General features: G+C 44.2%; 1 protein-coding gene across 4 annotated transcripts in view; it reads left to right on the forward strand.

Annotated features, from left to right (window-relative positions):
* LOC119165896 (neurobeachin-like protein 1) overlaps positions 1-19,488 on the forward strand; it is a 202,742-nt gene that overhangs the window by 135,921 nt on the left and 47,333 nt on the right. For all 4 annotated transcript variants that reach the window (XM_075865221.1, XM_075865224.1, XM_075865222.1 and 1 more), the window contains 4 exons: positions 3,983-4,113; positions 6,326-6,435; positions 16,806-16,923; positions 17,011-17,108. In XM_075865221.1, coding sequence (XP_075721336.1) covers positions 3,983-4,113; positions 6,326-6,435; positions 16,806-16,923; positions 17,011-17,108 — 457 coding nt within the window. The remainder of the gene's footprint in view (positions 1-3,982; positions 4,114-6,325; positions 6,436-16,805; positions 16,924-17,010; positions 17,109-19,488) is intronic.

Raw genomic sequence — 19,488 nt, forward strand, 5'->3', positions numbered from 1 at the left:
GAACCACCTGGCTCGTACCAGCTGTGCCAGCAACCAATCAGTCCTCGGCATGGGGTAGACTGGCACCTTAGTGCGTGCATTCAGCTGGCGGTAGTCCACAGCCATGCGGTAGCCACCAGACTTCTCCTCAACCAGGACTGGAGCACTGGCATGCTGACTTTGGCTAGGGCGGATGAGGTTCTGTGCCAGCAGGTCTTGAATGCAGTTGTCCATGATGGCCTGCTTCTCGGCATTCACTGGTCGCAGTTTGCATCGAACAGGTGGGTTGTCTCCCGTGTCTATGCGATGCTCTGCCAGGGTTGTGCAGCCCGGAGTTGTGGTGAAGATTTCGCTAAACTCTTCTAAAATGTGTTTCATGCGCGGGTCTAGGTTCGACGAGTGGCCGGGAATGATCCCATTGCAGGCTGCAGTCGCCTCCGGCACACTGGCACACACATTGGCATTGCCCTCAGCAAAAATGCAGCGCAGACTGTCTCCAAAATCATCCACTGCCTCTGGCTGTTCCTTAACGGCCTTGACATAGGGCACAATTCTTTGTGGTTCTGTGCCGACAGTCCACCCACCAAGTGAAACGTGCAGAGAGATGCCACTCACCGTCAGGAAATCCCTACCAAGGACAACGTCACGGCACAGGTCAGGAACGCACAAAAACTGCTGTCTGTGGCAACCGGCAGCCCACTCGATCAGGAACTTCAGAGACATGGTTGACTGCGACCAGCCTGATGCCAAATGCAGCACGCGTACGTCTGCCTTGGGTTTGGCTCCAGAAGCTTGGGCCGCCGCCGCGGCGTGCGGTTCGAAGAGGCTTACACTTGAGCCTGTATCTAGCAGGGCCTTGAACGTCGACGACCCGATACGGACGTCGATAAGGGGCTCTTTGCTACCGGCTGTGGTCGCTACTTGGTGCGCACTACCGTAGGTGCCCGCCGGACAGCACCTACCGCCACTGGTTTCCCGGGCACTGTGCTTGCATGTGACCCAATCGCTGGCACCGGAAGCAAACGGGTGGCCCCATTCGTCGACCCGTGGCACAGTTACGAGATATGTGGCCGAATCCACCACAGCGATGGCACTGCACATGCATTGCTCCACTCACGGGCTCCTGCCGTGGCATCAGTCCCAGCCCGTAGGGTGAGAACGGAGGCGCTGTGTCGCACGAGTACTGTCGGTCCCGGCAGTACGACGGGTCTAGCGCAGCTGGATGCAGTGGCCAGTGATAAGTCGGTGGTGCCGGTGGGGCAGCAGCAAACGAAGTGAACGACGCCGTCGCCATACTGTTCGACTGCGGCAGTGAGTGATGGTCGGGGGCCTGACTAGGGCGGAACGCCAGATCTCTGGCTACTTGGTTGCTCGGAAGTGGCGGTGGTCTGTACTGGAGGCGACGCCAAGCCCGCTCTATTAGGCCGTCGGCTGCCTTCACCAACTCGGCGAGGTCGTTGTAGGCATGCCCCTCCGCCCAATCTTGCAACTAAGGGTGCATCTGCCTCAGTACGCGCTGCACCTTCTCGGCTTCGGAGACCTCTTCCCCGATGCGGTCGTAAAACGTAGCGATCGCATATATAAACTCTTTCAAATTTTCTTCCGGGTGCTGCGTGCGCTGTTCAGGCTCCGCCTTCAGGCGACGCTTCGCGTCAATCGACGAGAACTCGGAGCGGAAGGCGGCAGTGAGTTGCTCCCACCAGTCGAACCCGCGCACGAACCGCCACCATAACTTCGCGCCACCCTCGAGGGCAGCCGGTACCACGTGTGTCAGTCGCTTATCGGCGGCGACCCCCGTCACGAGGCAGATGTTTTCCAAACGTTCAAGAAACTCCTCCGGCGACTGCAAGTCTCTAGCACAGGAGTAGCGGGGGAGGTGCGCACCGGCGAGCCGAGGCGCAGAGTCGTCGGTGGCCCGAGGGACCGCGCCAGTGTTAGCGATCGCAGTCCATGCTCCCACGTGCGGAGCCGTGGGCAGCGGCGTCGCCATCACTCGATCGCGCACGACCGCCGCGATTCGTTCGCACTTTATGGCGGAGCCGTCGGTACCCAGCAACAGCTCTTCAACGACACCTTGGAGCCTAGGCATGTCGTCCGCTGCTGTTGTCGGGCCAGAAGCCATCGCGGACGGGCCCCCACTTGTCACGCGTTAACCCTAAATCGCACACCACACACCGCTACGTCTTACCACTCTTCCCAACCAGGCCGAACTCTCCCTTCCCCACACACAAGCAACCCCCGCACTCTCGTCCCAATGATGATGATGACGCCGTCACGTAGTGCCCTCTCTCGGCCAACCAGGCCGAACTCTCCCTTCCCCACACACGCAACCCCCAGCACTCTCGTCCCAATGATGATGATGATGCCGTCACGTAGTGCCCTCTCTCGGCCACCCTCACAGCAGATTTCCAGTTGCCTCCTACAAGTGGCTTCTTGACCTATGAATGTGTATGCGTTAACTAATTAAGAATTGTACCACTGTTCTTCTTTATTCAACAAGTTAACAGACCCTTCACCTAGCAGCAAAATAGGCCAAATACAGTAAAACCTCATTAATTTGAACTCGGTTATTTCGAAATTCCACTTAATTTGAAGTATTTCTGCAGTCCAGTATTTGGCAATGTAAGTTTGAGCAGATAATTTGAAGCAGAGGTCTGCACCAGTTCGGTTAATTTGAATACTTTGGGTGCAGTGTGCCAATTCTCGATTCAAATTTCGTCGCGAATCCGTGGAAACGATGGCCCTAAAGAGTCTCAAAGCAATGCAACGTAGCGGTACTAATGAGTGGCAGCAGAAGCAACCCAGCCTCGCTACTTCTAGCACGAAAAATAAAATTATATTAAAAGAACGGTCTCGAGATCAGCTTGAATGTGCACTTTTGAAAAACAAAGTATGCTTCATTGCAACACAGCAGTGATGCACGGGCACATGTCCTATGCTTCTCGCAACGTCAGCGCATCATGATTTAACCATTTTTTCTGGGAATATAAAGAAATTAATAAAGGACAGTCTAGCGGAATTCGCATTGTATGTGAACCTCTAAGTGCCAGTTGCTCCAGCAATTTGCATACTTGCGCTGCTGGTGGGGTTCTTGCCTGCAATATCTACGTCGGAAACTCGTTTGGAAAGCTCCAATGGTGATGTTTCCCAGCCAAAACACGTCGCGAATTTCGTTACACTGCCCATTATCAAGTTCTTTATTTTTCTAGAAAGAATGGGCGAATACTCGCATCATGACGTGTGGACGCATTGAGAAGCAGGCAATATGCAGCCCGTGTGTCACCAGTGTGTTGCAGTGAAGATGTCTTATTTTTCGCAAGCGTGCATTTCAGTTGATCCTGTTTTTTTTTTTTTTTTTGGCAGCAGGGAGGCCCGCCATTCCCCCTTGTTTGTGTCGAAATTGTGACTAGGAATTGCTGGAAAACATAACTCCTTGAGATGCAAACTAGCCGGCACAGCAACCGACCAGCCCTGAATACTTTGAATAATTTCAAGTTCGTTGTATCCTACTTTTTGTATGGTCCGTCAGTTCGAAAACTCGCTTAATTTGAAGATTCCTCATTGTCCCAGCGACTCCGATTTACGAGTTTTTACTGTATTATGATATAAACAATTGTTTAGATTGTTTTAGTTAACTATAATAAAGTTAGTCATTAATGAAGATTGAGTCCTGTTTTTCTTCATTCACAGATGTTTGATATCACTCTTAACTTGCTTGTTGAAATATTTATTGTAAAGCTTTTTCCAAGGGTTCTGTTTCTTCCAGTTCAGTTCAGTTTTAAATGATGCATCTTTCTCTTGTTACGGCGAATGCCTGTGCTGACATTTGACTCATTCATGCTACAAATAGTTTACAGTAGGAACTTAAATGTGCAGTGAAGTTTTAGTAGTGCAATATATATTACTGGATACTCGTTTCTTTTCAAATTTCAATCGTGAAACAGCATCAGAAGCATCCTTATAAAACAAGAAATTTTGTGCTTATATTTAACTTCGTGGTCAGGTTTGATGTGGCAGACCGACAATTCCACTCCGTGGAGGGCACATGGAAAATGCTCATGGAAAGTCCCAATGACGTCAAGGAGCTTATTCCCGAGTTCTTCTATCTGCCAGAATTCTTGACAAACATGAATGGTATGTTCTCACACTTGCAATTTAATACTTGAAATCGAAATTTATGTTGTTCTTTCATTGGTTTTTGCAGCCTCTTGTCTGAAGCCTTTTGTCTGAAACCTGTCAAAAGCCTATGCATATACAGTTAAACCTCCATTCAGAAAACTTTCATATAACGAATTCCTCTATATTACGAAGTTTTTCTTTTTCCTTTCAGTACTCCATAGATGCACATGCACTTGTAACCTTTATGTAACAAAGTAAAAGCGGGACATATTCTGGATATAGCGAATTTTCGCCATGGGTTAATCTATAAATTTTGCCTCAGATTTTATCATTTTTGCACGAGCATGTATCTTCTGTAGTTGCCCTGCTGCCGCCGAAGCGTGAAGCGTCAGCGGCACACACGGCCCGCTTATGGCCTCGGCAATTTCAAGGCGAGAGCGAGCACTCCTTATCGCGTGCTGGTGTGGCCAGCGCCTCGTGTGGTGGGCAGGCAGGCCTGCACTCCTCAAGCCAGCATTGTTGCCGTTCTTGCCGCTGCAGGCACATGCGTGGATGTGCCCTCCCCCTTTATCCAAACCGAAAACAGAAGAATAAAACTACTTTTGGATTGTCAGTGCCGCTCTGCAATTGCTTCAGAAGTCTCTGAACTGCTCGTTAAGGGACACAGGGGATGCCACTTTGCATTGTTACACCTTTAGTAGGCGTCACATATGTGAGGCTGTACTGCAGATGGAGAACACTTTATCGAATAATTTTCCACGGTATCCGTGTCATTCGCTTTTCGTTTTCGATGCTATGCGTGCGTGTGTGGTTTCACTGCACGTGCATAAAGTGGCCCCTGAGGATGTTCAGCGTAACTTCTTTCTTTCTTTCTTTTTGTATGTAGACAACGTGTTGTTACTACCGAGCAAATGTCCGATTAGGCACTGATAACTCTCAGAGATCATGGTGACGATCATACATCTTTGGAGGTTGACTCACCACACTCTTTGCTGTATGTGTTGCACCATGCTGTGACTTCGCAGGGCCGTAGCCTTCGCGATTAGCCGATTAGAATACTATGCAATGAATGCGATAGCAACAAATTGTAATGTTTAAGGCTAACAGTAAGCTCTTTTCAATGAGATATTAGAACGCCTATAAAACGCTGGTGTAGGCAAATATGGCTCTTCCAGGGAGAGCTGCTGCTTTCACACAGTCTCTTTGCATGGAAAGTGGACAGATGTTTGCCGATATAGCACGCGCAATAGTGATCAGGATCACTTTCTTAAAATCGATGTTCACTGTCGCTTGAGTAAAGAGGACTCCCCCTCCCCACGTGTCCACTGCAGTTCTGAAATGCGGGGGGGATATTATCTCATGCGCCCTCCAGGCGATAGAAATAGGTCGGCTTGTTTGATTTCTGCTTCAGCAGCGCTCGCGCCCTTTTACCCACTTGTAAAAGTAACGATGCATGGAGGCATGCTATCAATTTTAACTTGTCGCGGAACATGGTGGCAACAGCAAAAACCCATCGACTGTCCACATAATTGCTATCGGAATAATAACGCAGTTATTATTGCAATAATATTACGGATGAACTACGACTCGAGAAGCTTTTTCTTGCCCCACCTTTGCTCTTGAGCTAGCATCGTCGCATTACAGATGGTCAACGCAACACTGCTGTCTAATGGGCATGTTTTTTACTTCAGTAATGTGATGACACTGGCTCGAGAACAAAGATTGGGCAAAATAAAGCTTCTCAAGGTGTTGTTGCACGCGACAACAAGTCCGCATGCAACAACAACCGTTGCCCCCCTTCCGGATGTGTACAGAAACGGATGTGTACAGACCAGACGTAAACTAGGAAACCTTTTTTTATTTGGTGCCAGTGCATACTGAGGATGCCACCCGCACAGGTGGCAAAACGTCTGTGTAATTTTTGTTATATTTTGTTGTGTTAAGTGGGAGTATATTTTTAATCACTTGTCTTTCATGACTTCTGTTGTCACTTCCGGTCCATCACGTAATCTCTGGGTATATGCTTGGGGTCTTCAGCTGACAACCTGTTTTCACTTCCAGTCTGTAATTTACCTGCTTCCGGTCAGGTTAGAGCCTAGCTTGCAAAGCACAAATTACTCATGGGGAACAACTATTCTTGTCACAATTACAGGGCATATTGTTATTACTAAAATTGTTATTGGCATATTGATTGAATGTATGCACTGTTCCTTATCTTTTGCTGCAGCATTTGATTTAGGGCGACTCCAAGGAACAAAAGAGCAGGTTGATGATGTCAGGCTTCCGGCTTGGGCCACATCTCCCGAGGACTTCATTTACAAGCACAGGAAAGCATTGGTGAGAGTGTGTGCCATGCACTTGTTGGCAAAAAATTTTTAAATTGAAGCTTTCTGATGGTAAATCAGTACAAAACCCGTTTAACTGTAAATTAATTACATCCTTTTTTAACGTAGCCGGTACGGTTTGCAATGGATTCAAAGTGTGCTACAGTGTGAGCAATACAGTCGAACCCGCTTATAACGAACCTGGGCCTGGCGGGGCATCTGTATTGCTGGCCGTCAGACCATGGTATTGTTCACCATGCTTGAGCAGTGCCCACATGACGTGATTCTCGGTCTTGACTTTCTCTCTGTGCACTACACCCTTATCGACTGCTCGACGGGCCTTCAGCTGGAACTGCCTTTTGACGCCACTGTTGCCCGTGATGCTCAAAGTCGCCTTTCTGTCACCGAGTTCCTGCATCTTCCGCCGCAAGCCGCGACTTACATAAAGCTTATGTGTGATCCGCCTGTGCGAGATGGTGAATATGTCGTTTCACCTATTACTGACGTTGTGCTGAAGCATTTCATTGCTGTCCCGCACACCGTGGTGAGAGTACGCCACAAACAGACCTATTTGCCTCTTTTGAACTTTAGTTTCTCCACGCATGTGCTGCCTGCTGGTAATAAACTAGGCGTCGTGTCATCGTTGCAAGAGTGTGATATCACTGAACTGTCAGCTGAGCAACCTACCCCGCATGTCAACTTGCTCACTGCATTCAACCTTTCAAGCATTGACATTGCCAAAATTATAGCGCCAGATCTTTCGCCCTCCGAAGCACAAGACCTCCACTGTCTCTTGACATCCTATGCGGATATATTCGATCTTGACAACCGCCCTTAAGGCCAGACATCAGTTTCACGTGACCCATCACATCAACACCGGCGATGCTAACCCAATACAACGCCGCCCTTACCATGTCTCCGCCGTCGAACGCTCTGTCATCAAGAAAGAGGTCGAGAAAATGCTCGCCAAAGGCGTCATCGAACACTCATCTAGTCCGTGGGCATACCCGGTCGTGCTTGTCAAGAAGGACAACACATGGGGGTTTCGCGTCGACTTTAAACATCTCAACAAGGTCACAAAAAAGGACGTTTACCCCTTACCAAGAATAGATGACGCCCTTGACTGTTTTCTTGGCGCAAAGTTTTTGTCATCTATTTACCTTCAATCTCGTTATTGGCAGATCGCTGTTCACTTACGGGACCAAGAAAAAACGGCATTTGTAACCCCCAATGGGTTATATCAATTTGACGTTATGCCGTTTCGGCTTTGCAATGGGCCGGACACATTTGAGCGCATGATGGATTCCCTTCTGCGTGGCTTCAAATGGTCTACTTGCTTGTGCTACTTACATGATATAATTGTTTCTTCACCGACGTTTGGGAGCCATCTTGAGCGACTGTCCAGCATTCTCCAAGTATTCTGCAACGCTGGTCTCCAGCTGAACTCCTCCAAATGCCGTTTCGGCCATCGCGAAATAACTGTACTTGGTCATCTCGTTAACGCATCTGGAGTACAGCCCGATCCGGCGCAGTGACTCAATTTCTCATACCCTCTTCTGCTAAGGATGTCCGGAGCTTCCTTGGTTTGTGCTCTTATTTCTGCCGCTTCACCCGGAATTTCGCCGATATTGTGCGGCTTCTCACCGAGCTTCTTTAAATAGACGTCCCATTTACTTGAAGTTCGCCTCAATATGCTGCAGTTTCGGCGCTCATTGCAGCCCTCACGACTACGCCAATATTAGCCAACTTCGATCAGACCGCACCGACAGAAGTTCGTACTGACGCGAGTAACCACGGAATTGGTGCTGTTTTAGCTCAGCATGAGCATTGACGTGACTGCGTCATCGCCTAGGCCAGCCGCGTTGTGTCCCCTGTCGAGAAGAATTATTCCAGCACTGAAAGACTGTCTTGCTCTTGTTTAGGCTGTCACTAAATTTCGCCCGTACCTGTTCGGTCGCAGTTTTATTGTTGTAACTGATCACCATGCGCTCTGCTGGCTTTGTTCGCTCAAGGATCCCACGGGACGTCTCGGTCATTGGTCTCTCCACCTCCAAGAATACACCTTCTCGGTCGTGTATAAATCTGGTCACCTCCATCAGGACGCCGACTGCCTGTCATGATATCCAGTGGATCCGCCAGAGGCCACAGAGAAAGCTTCTGATGCTTGCGTCTTATCAGTATCATACTTTCTTGATATCGCTTCTGAGCAATGCCACGACTCGTATTTACTTTCCATCATAGAAAGCCCGAGTTCTGCTACTCCACCCACTTCTCTGAACTTGTATTTCCTTCATGAAGGGGTTCTCTACCGCCACAACATGCGCCCTAATGGTCCTGACCACCTTCTTGTCGTGCCTTCCTATTCGCATGTAGATGTTCTTCGACAGCTTCATGATGAACCTGCCGCCGGTCACCTGGGAGTCACCCGCACTTGTGATCGCGTTCGGCGTTGTTTTTTTCTGGCCGTGCCTATATCGCTCTGTGCAAAAGTATGCCGCCAGCTGCAACCTTTGTCAACATAGAAGATGACCAACATCGCTTCCAGCTGGCCTCCTTCACCCTATTGAGATCCCTGCTGAACCATTCTACCACGTAGGGCTCGACCTTCTCGGGCCATTTTCTACTTCTGCATCTGGGAACAAATGGGTTGCCGTGGCGACCGACTACGCGATGCGTTACGCGATCGCCGGCGATCTTCCAACCAGCTGCGCTACTGATGTCGCCAACTTTCTACTGCATGACATGATTTGCATCACGGTGCTCCTCAACAGCTCGTTGCTGACCAAGGCCGATACTTTTCATCTCGCGTCATCCAGGATATGGTACATTCTTGTTCCATGAACCTCAAGTTCACAATGGCATGCCATTCACAAACTAATGGACTTACAGAGCGCCTGAGTCGCGCTATCACCGACATGTTGTCGATGTATGTTTCTCCAGACCACCGCGACTGGGACGCAATGTTACCCTACGTCACCTTCACTTACAACTCCTCCAAACATGACACCGCAGGCTATTCCCCGTTCTACCTTCTTGGCGGATGTGAACCCTCTCTGCTGAAAGAAAAGACCACGAAGTGGATAGAGACTGGTCCCAGTCCGCCATTGTGCCAGCCATTGTCATCGCGTGCAAGCATAGTAAATATCCGCAAATATACGTTTCCTTGTAAGAATACACATTCCTAAAACAAACAAGCCAACAAACAGACAGGATTGAAACTGTACTTTAAACAATTTAGACACATAAAGTAATAGCTAATTCAAATGTCTATATTGAACATATTAAGTGCAATTATTAAGGTGAATTTCCTTAAACTTATTTTTAGAAGTTTTTCTATTTAGGTCTAGAGCGTTTTCCAGTATGTTGAGAATACTCGGTATTTGATATTCAGTATGTTACTGACCATGTTGTGTTGACCATGTATGTTGCTGGCCCAGTTCTCGGTGTTTTTATGCAGGTGTATGGAGACAGTACTCAACACATCAAAATTAATCGTACATGGGATACAGCTTGTTGTTTTGAATGTACGAATGTAACTTATAATAATATATTTGGTTTGTTTGTAATATAAAATATTTGGAAAACAATAGACATGTGCTAAGATCTTGTGGGTGACCGCAGTATCTCTCGAACAGTCTTAGTACCTTTTTCTGTAACGTAAGTAATGTCTCATAGTTTCGTGCTGTCGCCGTTCTCCAACACAAGACACAATAACTTAACCTGAAGTAGTACAGTGTATATCATATAACACTTTCTTGAGCCAAAGTGGTAATAAATGACACAGTTCTTATATACATCCAATGCTACTACTTAGATCTACTGCTAATTTATTTATATGTTCATTCCAGGAAAGGTCTTCTTGGAACCACATACACAAAAATTTTTGTTATTTTACTTGTTGTAAAGTCTGACTCTTAACGGAGACACTTAGACTTTTGTTTCGTAGCATATTGATAGGTACAAACAACACAAATTTAGTTTTACTTGCATTTAGCTACAATTTGTTTATTTTTATCCAGCAAGACAACTTATTTTGATATGTGTTTACTAGGCTTGTGCAAATATTTAAATGCTTCCAATATTCTAACAAATAATGAAATATTCAAATTCGCTTCTAGTCAAGTTTAAATTATTGTAAATTTCAAATTATTCGAGATGAATGAATAAATACATATTAGTCTGCATGTACATTCTATCGATCGATATGTGGGGTTTAACGTCCCGAAACCACCATATGATAATGAGAGACGCCATAGTGGAGGGCTCCGGAAATTTTGACCACCTGGGGTTCTTTAACGTGCACCCAAATCTGAGCACACGGGACTACAACATTTCCGCCTCCATCGAAAATATGCATGTACATTCTGTAAAGGTGGTTTCACTGCAGTGGAAAAGTGCTAAGCCGTGAAAGCTTTTAAGTGTATACTAGTTTGCATGTAATAATTTGTAAAAGTGGTTTCACCGCAGTAAGTGGTGATGAGCCATGAAAACATCTATTTATGAGAAATCCGCGCTGTCGCGAAGCTCCTTTTCAAGGTTAAATGAACTTGTTAGCCTTTCATCGATTCCTCATTTTATAAGTTTAAAAGCTTGTCATACCAACTTATATGCTTTAAGTATAGCAAATTTTAAAACATAACACATTTTACAGGCTATCACTTGCATTCTACTAAAGGTCATATCTTGCTACTATTCCAAGTTGCTTCCACATCCTGCGATGCAAAAAAAAAAAAGCATTTGCACAGGCCTTGTTTCAACATGAAAAAAATAAAAATGTGCAGGTTAGTTTGGTCATGGCAAATATGCTTTCTTTTATTTACAATACGTCATATATATACTATTCGAATTTTGATTCAAAGTTATTTGACAAAAATCACTATTCGCTTCGAACCGAAAATTCACTATTCGATCAAGCCTGGCGTTCACAGTACTGCTTTCGAGTTACGAGATTGAGTAACCAGCTAAAGAAATATTAGTGTCTTCAGCATACATGATTAATTTAGGAGAATCTGAAATATCACATAAGTCATTGACAAAACCTATAAACAATAGAGGACCAAGTATTGATCCTTGTGGGACACCTTTGTTGACCTTGGCACGTGGGGATATCTCTTGAGGGTCATTTCATGCCAAACATCCCAGCCATTTCGGCAACCACCTCAAATGTATTTGAAAAAATTGTGCTGATTTACTGCATTGAAAACAGTAAAATGGTAGAATATTTCTGAGAAAAAATTTTTTGGTTACGTGACTGCCTTCTGAACTTCCTGAAATGTCATTTGGGTGTTGTTTGTGGAAAAATTTATTTTAAAAGCACTGCCCCTTCTTGCTACACCAAATTTGGTCTACATCTTAAGTAAAGGTTCTTGTGTAAGGTGTTTGAAGCTTGTAATATTAGAGCACTTTTTCTGGCACATATGCCTCCCAGAATTTAGCCGAAATGTGTTATGTTTGCAATTTTTCTATTGCAATACTGCTCTTTTATGAATATCTGAGTAGTGAATACTTACTCCACAGAAGGTATAGTTTGAGAAAAAGATTTTTTGGGATGTCTCAAACTACTAAACTTTACCAGAAAAATTCACAAATTTCTCAAAACCGTCCTTTTTGTCCATCTTGAGATGCAATTAGCATTATATGATGGTCCAATTAAAAGTCACTTTTATACTTAACTCTAAAGCAGATAAAAAGTTCTTTTCATATGGCAAATCTTATAATTTGCATTTTTTTGTTTTAGGAAAGAAAATAATTTTTTAACTTTCCCATTGACGGCAATGGGGCGGCAGCTGTTGCATAACCAAATGGGAGGATAAGCGCCAATGGGAAAGTTCAAAAATTCTTTTTTTTTCTAAAACAAAAAATGTAATGATAAAATGTGCTGTATAAAAAGGACTGCTTATTTGCTTTTGATTGAAGGATAAAGGAGATATTTAATTGGACCACCACATGGTGCAAGTTGCGTCTCAATAGGGACAAAAATGACGATTTTGCGAGATGTGTGAATTTTTCTCGTAATGTTTAGGAGCTTTAGGGGTCTCAAAATGTTTTATCCTCAAAATATACCTTCTGTGGAGTAAGTATTCACTACTCAGATATTCATACAAAGTGCAATATTGCAATAAAAAATGCTAACATAACACATTTTGACTTAATTCTTGGAGGCATATATGCCAGAAAAATTGCACTAATATTACTGAGCTTCAAACACCTTACACAAGAGCTCTTACTTCACATGTAGACCGAATTCGGTATAGAAAGAAGGGAGTGGTATTTTTACAATAAATTTTCCCACACACAACACCCAAACGACATTCCAGGAAGTTGAGAAGGCAGCCACATGACCAAAAATTTTTTCTTCTCGGAAATATTGATCGTTTCACTGATTTCAATGCAGTAAATCAGCACAATTTTTTCAAATACATTTGAGATGGTCGCCAGAATGGCTGTGATATTTGGCATGGAATGAATGACCCTCGAATAATCACAACATACTAATAGTGGTTGATACACGGTCAAACCAGTGGCGTGTTGCGAGCTTCTCGTCCGGGCCTTCAGGTGTCGCCCCCGTCGAAATGACGACAGCGCACTGCCGGCAGCGGCTAATGAAATGGCATCTAAGCCTTCTTTCTTTTTCGCCAATTTTATTTAAGTTTGAAAATGTTACGCATAAAAAACTGTTTCTCATTTAATTTTAGACATTTGGAAGCATGAAGAGTGTGAACACATAGAAAATTGGAAAGTGACGCGCTTTAAGTGGCAGCGCGAACCAGAGAACAATTGTGCCGCACTGCTCGTGAAAGGCACCGGATATGTTGATATCAGTTACAAAAAGTTTGCCGAATGCTGTCAACAGGGTGTTGTGACATCTTAAGCTACCGAAGTGCTGGGACGTTAGCGATACATGTACCTTTTCTTACATTAGCGAAGGTTTTGTGCAGTTGGATCGATATATCAGCCAGCGCAAGACTGGTAGATTGCCGTTATCCCTCAAAAGGAAGGTATTTAACAGCTTCATCTTGCCGGTACTTACCTACGGAGCAGAAACCTGGAGGCTTATAAAGAGGACTTAGCTTGAATTGAGAACGACGCAGCGAGCAGTTACACCTATAGGAACACTATAGGTGTAACCTTGAGAAACAAGAAGAAAGCAGAGTGGGTCAGGGAACAAACCGAAGTTAAGGATAGTTGAAATCAAGAAGAAATAGACATGGGCCGGGCACATAGCACGTAGGCAGGATAACCGCTGGTCCTTAAGGGTAACTGAATGAAATCTCCGAGAATGCAAAATGCACAAAGGGGAGACAGAAAGTTAGGTGGGCAGATGAGATTAGGAAGTTTACAGGTTTACAGTGGCAGCAGCAATGACAGGACCAAGTTGACTGGCGGAACATGGGAGAGGTCTTTGTCCTGCAGTAGATGTAGTGAGGCTTACGATAATGATGATGATGATGATGATGATGATGATGATGATCAATCAGTTAGTACTGGACAGCTTCTGTGCTTTGGGCATCCACATTGGGCTTATGCACTCAAACCTTGTCATAACAAAGTTGAAGGGGAGCCACAATTATTTCGTTATAACCATTATTTCGCTATATCGATTATAACAGTTTGTGGCAGTGTATGCTCAGATGGGCGCTTACCTATAAGCATGCAAAGAAGGAAACCGCCTCGCGGCCCTACGTACCACTACGCGACCACGTGTGCGACAGAAAATAAACACAGTCGAATCTCAGTAATTCAAATACGCTTAATTTGAACTTTTGGTTAATTGGAACTCACGCTGAGGTCCCTTCAAAGCTATGTGTATTCCATTGGGCGAAGATGCCCTGTAATTCGAACGCGCAAGCACTTGCAACAATTAATTTGAATATACCGCGTTCAGCACCATGCCCAATCTCCTGGTGGCACCTCATAATGCTGGGCGTGAAGAAGGAAAAGAAGGAAAGGAAAGAAAGGACTGTGGCGTATTGTTTGCACTCTCTCAAATGCCGATCTCCGACGAGCCTGTGCCACGCTTCTCCCTTTTCGTCTCTGCACGCAGAGATCCTTTCAAGGCCGTGCGCAGAGAGATATGAAAAAAAAAGAAAGCTGTTGCAGAGAGTTCTCCTTTCTCGTTGCAGAGGGTAGCAGCGGAGACACAGTCGTTGCCGTCGTCTTTAAGGCGCATAAGTGAGAGGGAAACCGGTTTGCACCGTGGCGCCGCTTCTCGGTCATGTGACCCGCTGAACGCTTTCTCAATCCTCTCCGCTGGCTGTGTGAGGAGGACTGCTCTCTCGGCCGCGCATGGCATGGCTGTAAGGTCGCGCATGACGTGGCTGTAATAGCCGTGCTGAACGAGCGTCAAACTCCGCAGAAAACGATATACTTCACACTATACTCAGTTTTTTTTTTTTGATAGACTTTGATTGAATATTTAAGTTCGTTATATCCATTTACCGGTCAATTTTACTTTTATACAATGAGGTTTAAAATGGAGCTTTCAAAGGGAATTTCATTTACTTCATTATATTCATTATTTTGTGATATCCTGTTACGTTATAACGAGGTTTGAGTGTACATTCCTTGCTTGCACAGGAACGCTGATGCACGCGTATTGCTCACTGTACATGATAAAACGTTACTTATGTGACCTTTATTATGTGTGAACATCGATCGATCGACTCGCAATACAACGATTTATGGCTGCAAGTTCGTGTAATCAGCATTGTCATTTCGCTCGGCCTGTATGTAGTTTCACAACTTACTAAGTAAGTACTTGTGAGCGTCCAGTAAGTAGTTTACTGCAATGTACTACATGGAAACAAGAGAAATCGAGAGAGGGGGTTGCTGCAGCGAGCGAGGGACAAACGTGACGCGGAAACAGACGACGGTATCGTCTGCTATGCAGATTGTCAGTGCCAGCCACCATATCAAAATGCCCTTGTGCTTTTGAAAACTATTTTATTTTATGTGCAGCTATAAATTTTGCAACCAATATTTTTAGTTGTTATTTGTTCAAAAAGTTATTTGAGAGTAAAAAATAATAAATACTTCTTCAATTATAAGTAAAATAGTAATTTTTCAATCTTTTTACAGTTGCCACCAGAATCCAGATGGCGCTATCATCGCGTCTAATTTTCGTCCCCATTTGCTTTATGGGGAGGAGGAGGAAGAAACTTTATTCAGAAAAAAAAAAAAATTGAAATGCAGGCAGTTTGGTCGGATGTCGCTCCCTTTGCACGGTGTCGAATGCTTTGCGGAAGTCAACAAGAAGTTTGAGCGTATATAGCTTTTTTTAAAAATTGCTTAGTATCTCATTTTTTTACATTAAGTAATGCTAGCTCGGTGGATTTACAATTTTGAAAGCCGAATTTGGCGTCACCTATGACTTTGTACTTTGCGAAAAATTTTTGTAATCTATAATAATAATGCTTTCAAAAGCTTTTGACAGAATTGGTAGTATACATATGGGTTGGTAATTTGTAGTAAATAGCTATGACAGCCTCATTCATACTTAAGACACCCTCTATTGTATTGCCTTTGTTGGCGAACCCTGTCAAACTCTGGTTTTAGGCTTGGGACACTTGTAAGGGTACACAGTTGCATTAATCCTAGCAAGAGGTATTGTTTGCATGGTTGCTTCATAATTAGGCTAATAGCATACAATTGAAGAAGTGTTAGTCATGAAGAAGACAAAAGAAAGGCTGTAATTTTTTTCAGAAGGTGAAGCTTTGATTGAGATAGCAGTGCCTTAGACAAGTTCACTAAGTAAGGTTCATAGTTCATAGTTTTAGTGTCTGTATCTATGGCAGTAAATATACAACCTTACTACCCAGTATGAAATCACACACGTGCTAGCATACATCCACCCCACGCTCCCCTTCCCCCGAACCTCCCAGAAAAAAAAAAAGAATTGCTCTGTGCTGCCTAATGAACAGTGGGGGCAGGTGCAGTGAATGCCTTGCATTGCCTCTTGCTTCACTCATCTCCAAAACATAAGGTAACGCAACTTACAACACCCTATAAGCCACCTGGTCTCAGCAGGTTGCGTGCAATATAGGCGTAAGAAGTTAGGAAGAGCCTTTTACTAAAAAACATTTTTGACAAATCTGCATTGCTGAAAGACATTTCAGCACGAATACTTCTTGTGTTTTCTCACTCATGAACAATTGTTTGTAGCCAGCCTGTCCCTCCTGAAAGAGAGAAAGAATAAGAATAGAAAAAGAAAGGTTAACCAGGGCTGAGCCCATGGTAGGCACAGGGGAAGGGGGAGGAAAGTTACAGAGGTGCAGAAAAAGGTCACTGTTCGAGCCGACACATAACGGTTTCATGTTTCACTCCTGAAAGTGTTTCATCTGCTAATGTCACAACGTTGCTTGCATCCTACTTTCTTTTCAATAGGAATCGGAGTACGTATCCCTACACCTGCATGACTGGATCGACCTCATCTTTGGCTACAAGCAGAAAGGCCCAGCAGCTGCTGAAGCTTTGAATGTTTTTTACTACGTCTCATATGAAGGTTAGTCAGGACGTCTATAATAAGAATTTTAACATTGATTGTTTTTCACTGTCAATTGAAATTAAATACCATTTCGGTTCTTGACAGGAGCTGTAGACCTTGACGCTATCAAAGATCCTGTTCAGCGTGAAGCTACTGAAGGAATCATCAACAACTTCGGCCAGACACCTTGTCAACTCCTAAAGGTCTGCTCACAGGATTTGTGTGTGCTGCTTATTGCAACATTAAACAAAACTGCCAGGCCAGCACATTCTATGCACAGAACGCACAGCACAGTCACAGCAAAAGCTGGAAAAGCGACCTGCCTTTTTCAAACACTTTTGGGGCAAATACTACAAGCACATTTCCATAACATCCACTGTGTCATAAAACATCATAATTTTTCTGCAGTGAGGAAGCATCCACTATGCCAATGCATAGTGGATGCAAGTCATCATTGTTCGGGAAAGCCTAGTATTATGTGCACCTTGTTAATCCTCTGACTGACAAGGATGAAGAATTATGCCTGAGAATATTGTGATGATTAGGGGCATTCAACGACCCACTCATTATGCAATGCGCATGCTGTGATGCCTGGTCGTTACTTTACTCTTCAAAAATGCTTTATTACACGTGTTAAAGCAATTCCTTACCTGACACGAAGCCTGCCTATGGTCAGTTTGCAACAGAGTTTTAAGCACTCGCATAGCTCAATGGTAGATTACTGGGCTGTTACGCAGAGGGCCCGGGTTCGATTTACAGTCTGTCCCGGTATTTTTTTTTATAGGTATCTAATATTTTTGTTCTTATTTCGCACGATAGTGGTTATGGACACCTGTGGCGGCTAATAGGCCACCATAATTGGCCCTTGTTGATGATCTCATATTAGCTTTTGCTGTAAAAAAGTGCTACTATGGGATAAAAAAGGTTTGCAAGACTGCTTTGGTGATTAATTTGGTGTTGCACATTTAGATTGGGCTTCACAATGACATCTTGCTGACTGGACTTGCCAAAGCATTATTGTTTCTTTTTCAGTGAAAGCTGTTATAAGATCACAACAAGGGCCCATTTTGGTTCGTAGTTGTCCCCCACCACCGACGGCGTTCATAACTACTATTCGCTTGAAATAATAATAATATTAAAGAACATTAGAAAAAAATATCCAGGTTGGAATGGGGTTTGAACCTGGGTCCTCTCCGTGGCAGCCCAACCACTGAGCTATGGTGGTGCTTGAAAGTCTCTTGCAAACTGACCCTACACAGGCTTCATGTCGACTAATGAATAGTGTTAACATGTGTAATAAAGTGTCTTAGAACAGTAAAGCAACCACCAGGTGTCACACAATGTGAATGGCTTAACGATTGGGTCGTTGAGGGCTCCAACCCATTGCATAAGCTGGAGGCATAATTTTTCATTGTCTTCAGACACAGCATCAACAGGGAGCACTTGATGCCTTACAAGTGTGAATAAGGTGCCATGCCCTTCCGAAGAATATTGAATGATGGCACAGTGGACGCTTTCCCACTACACAAAGATTGTGATAATACTATATGGCGTAGTGGGGGCCATGCAGGTGTGCTTGTAGCAGTTCCCCAAAGGGGGTTTGAAAAAAAGCTCTAAAGAGGCCGCTCTTTCAGCTTTCGCTGTGACTGTGCTGGGCACTCCGCGCAGTCATGGTGGCTTTTATGTTCCTGGCTTGAAAAAATTTAGAACAACACTCTGTTTTATAGTTTTAGAATGCAGGTCTGGCAACGACGTGGTCCTTCTTTGCAAGGCTGGCTATCCGATTGTATTCTAATTATATTTGAGCACTACAAATATTTGAATGAATATTACAGTATTCAAATTGGCTTTGTCACAAATCAACATTATTCTGAATTTTGAAGTATTCGAACAAGCATGACCGCATGTAAACAACTTTGTAAAGGTGGTTTCACTGCAGCCTGGGAGTGCTACGCCATGGAAATGCCTATTTAGGAATATCCACACTGCCACGAAGCTTCACTTTGCGGCTAAACGAACATGTTACCCTCACATCGCTTAATCATTTTTTCAGTTTAAAACCTGGGCATGCGAGCTTATACGCTATAAGTGTAGTGAATTTTTAAATGTTACATATTTTATTGGTTATCACTGGGGTTCTACTATTCAGTTGTTGCTTTCACTTCATTTTATACAAAAAAGAATGGCAATCATGCATGCCTTGTTCTATAAGATATTTTGCAGGTTAGTTGGGCCATGAGAAGTATGCTCAAACACTATTGCTTCAAGTTTGCTTCAAACATAAATTACGTATTTGCACAGCTCTTGTTCAGGTCTGGGTCACCTCCTGAAGAGAATTTGCGGGAAAAATGGTGCCTTTTTCTTTGTGGACATATTAGAAGACTATTTTAGTCTTCACTGCTGCATTACGTCTAGGAAAGACAGTGCCAAGAACAGACCATGTTAACGAGAAGTGCTAATAACTGGAGGCTGTCCCACTAAAGATTAATTTTGAGTGTTGTGTGCAAACTGTGCATTTACAGAGTTGTCAGTTATGTGAAAATGCATAATTTCTGGATTGGAGTCGAATACAAATCATTTGGT

This window comes from Rhipicephalus microplus, chromosome 1, assembly GCF_043290135.1.
Source record: "Rhipicephalus microplus isolate Deutch F79 chromosome 1, USDA_Rmic, whole genome shotgun sequence".
Classification (NCBI taxonomy): Eukaryota; Metazoa; Arthropoda; class Arachnida; order Ixodida; family Ixodidae; genus Rhipicephalus; species Rhipicephalus microplus.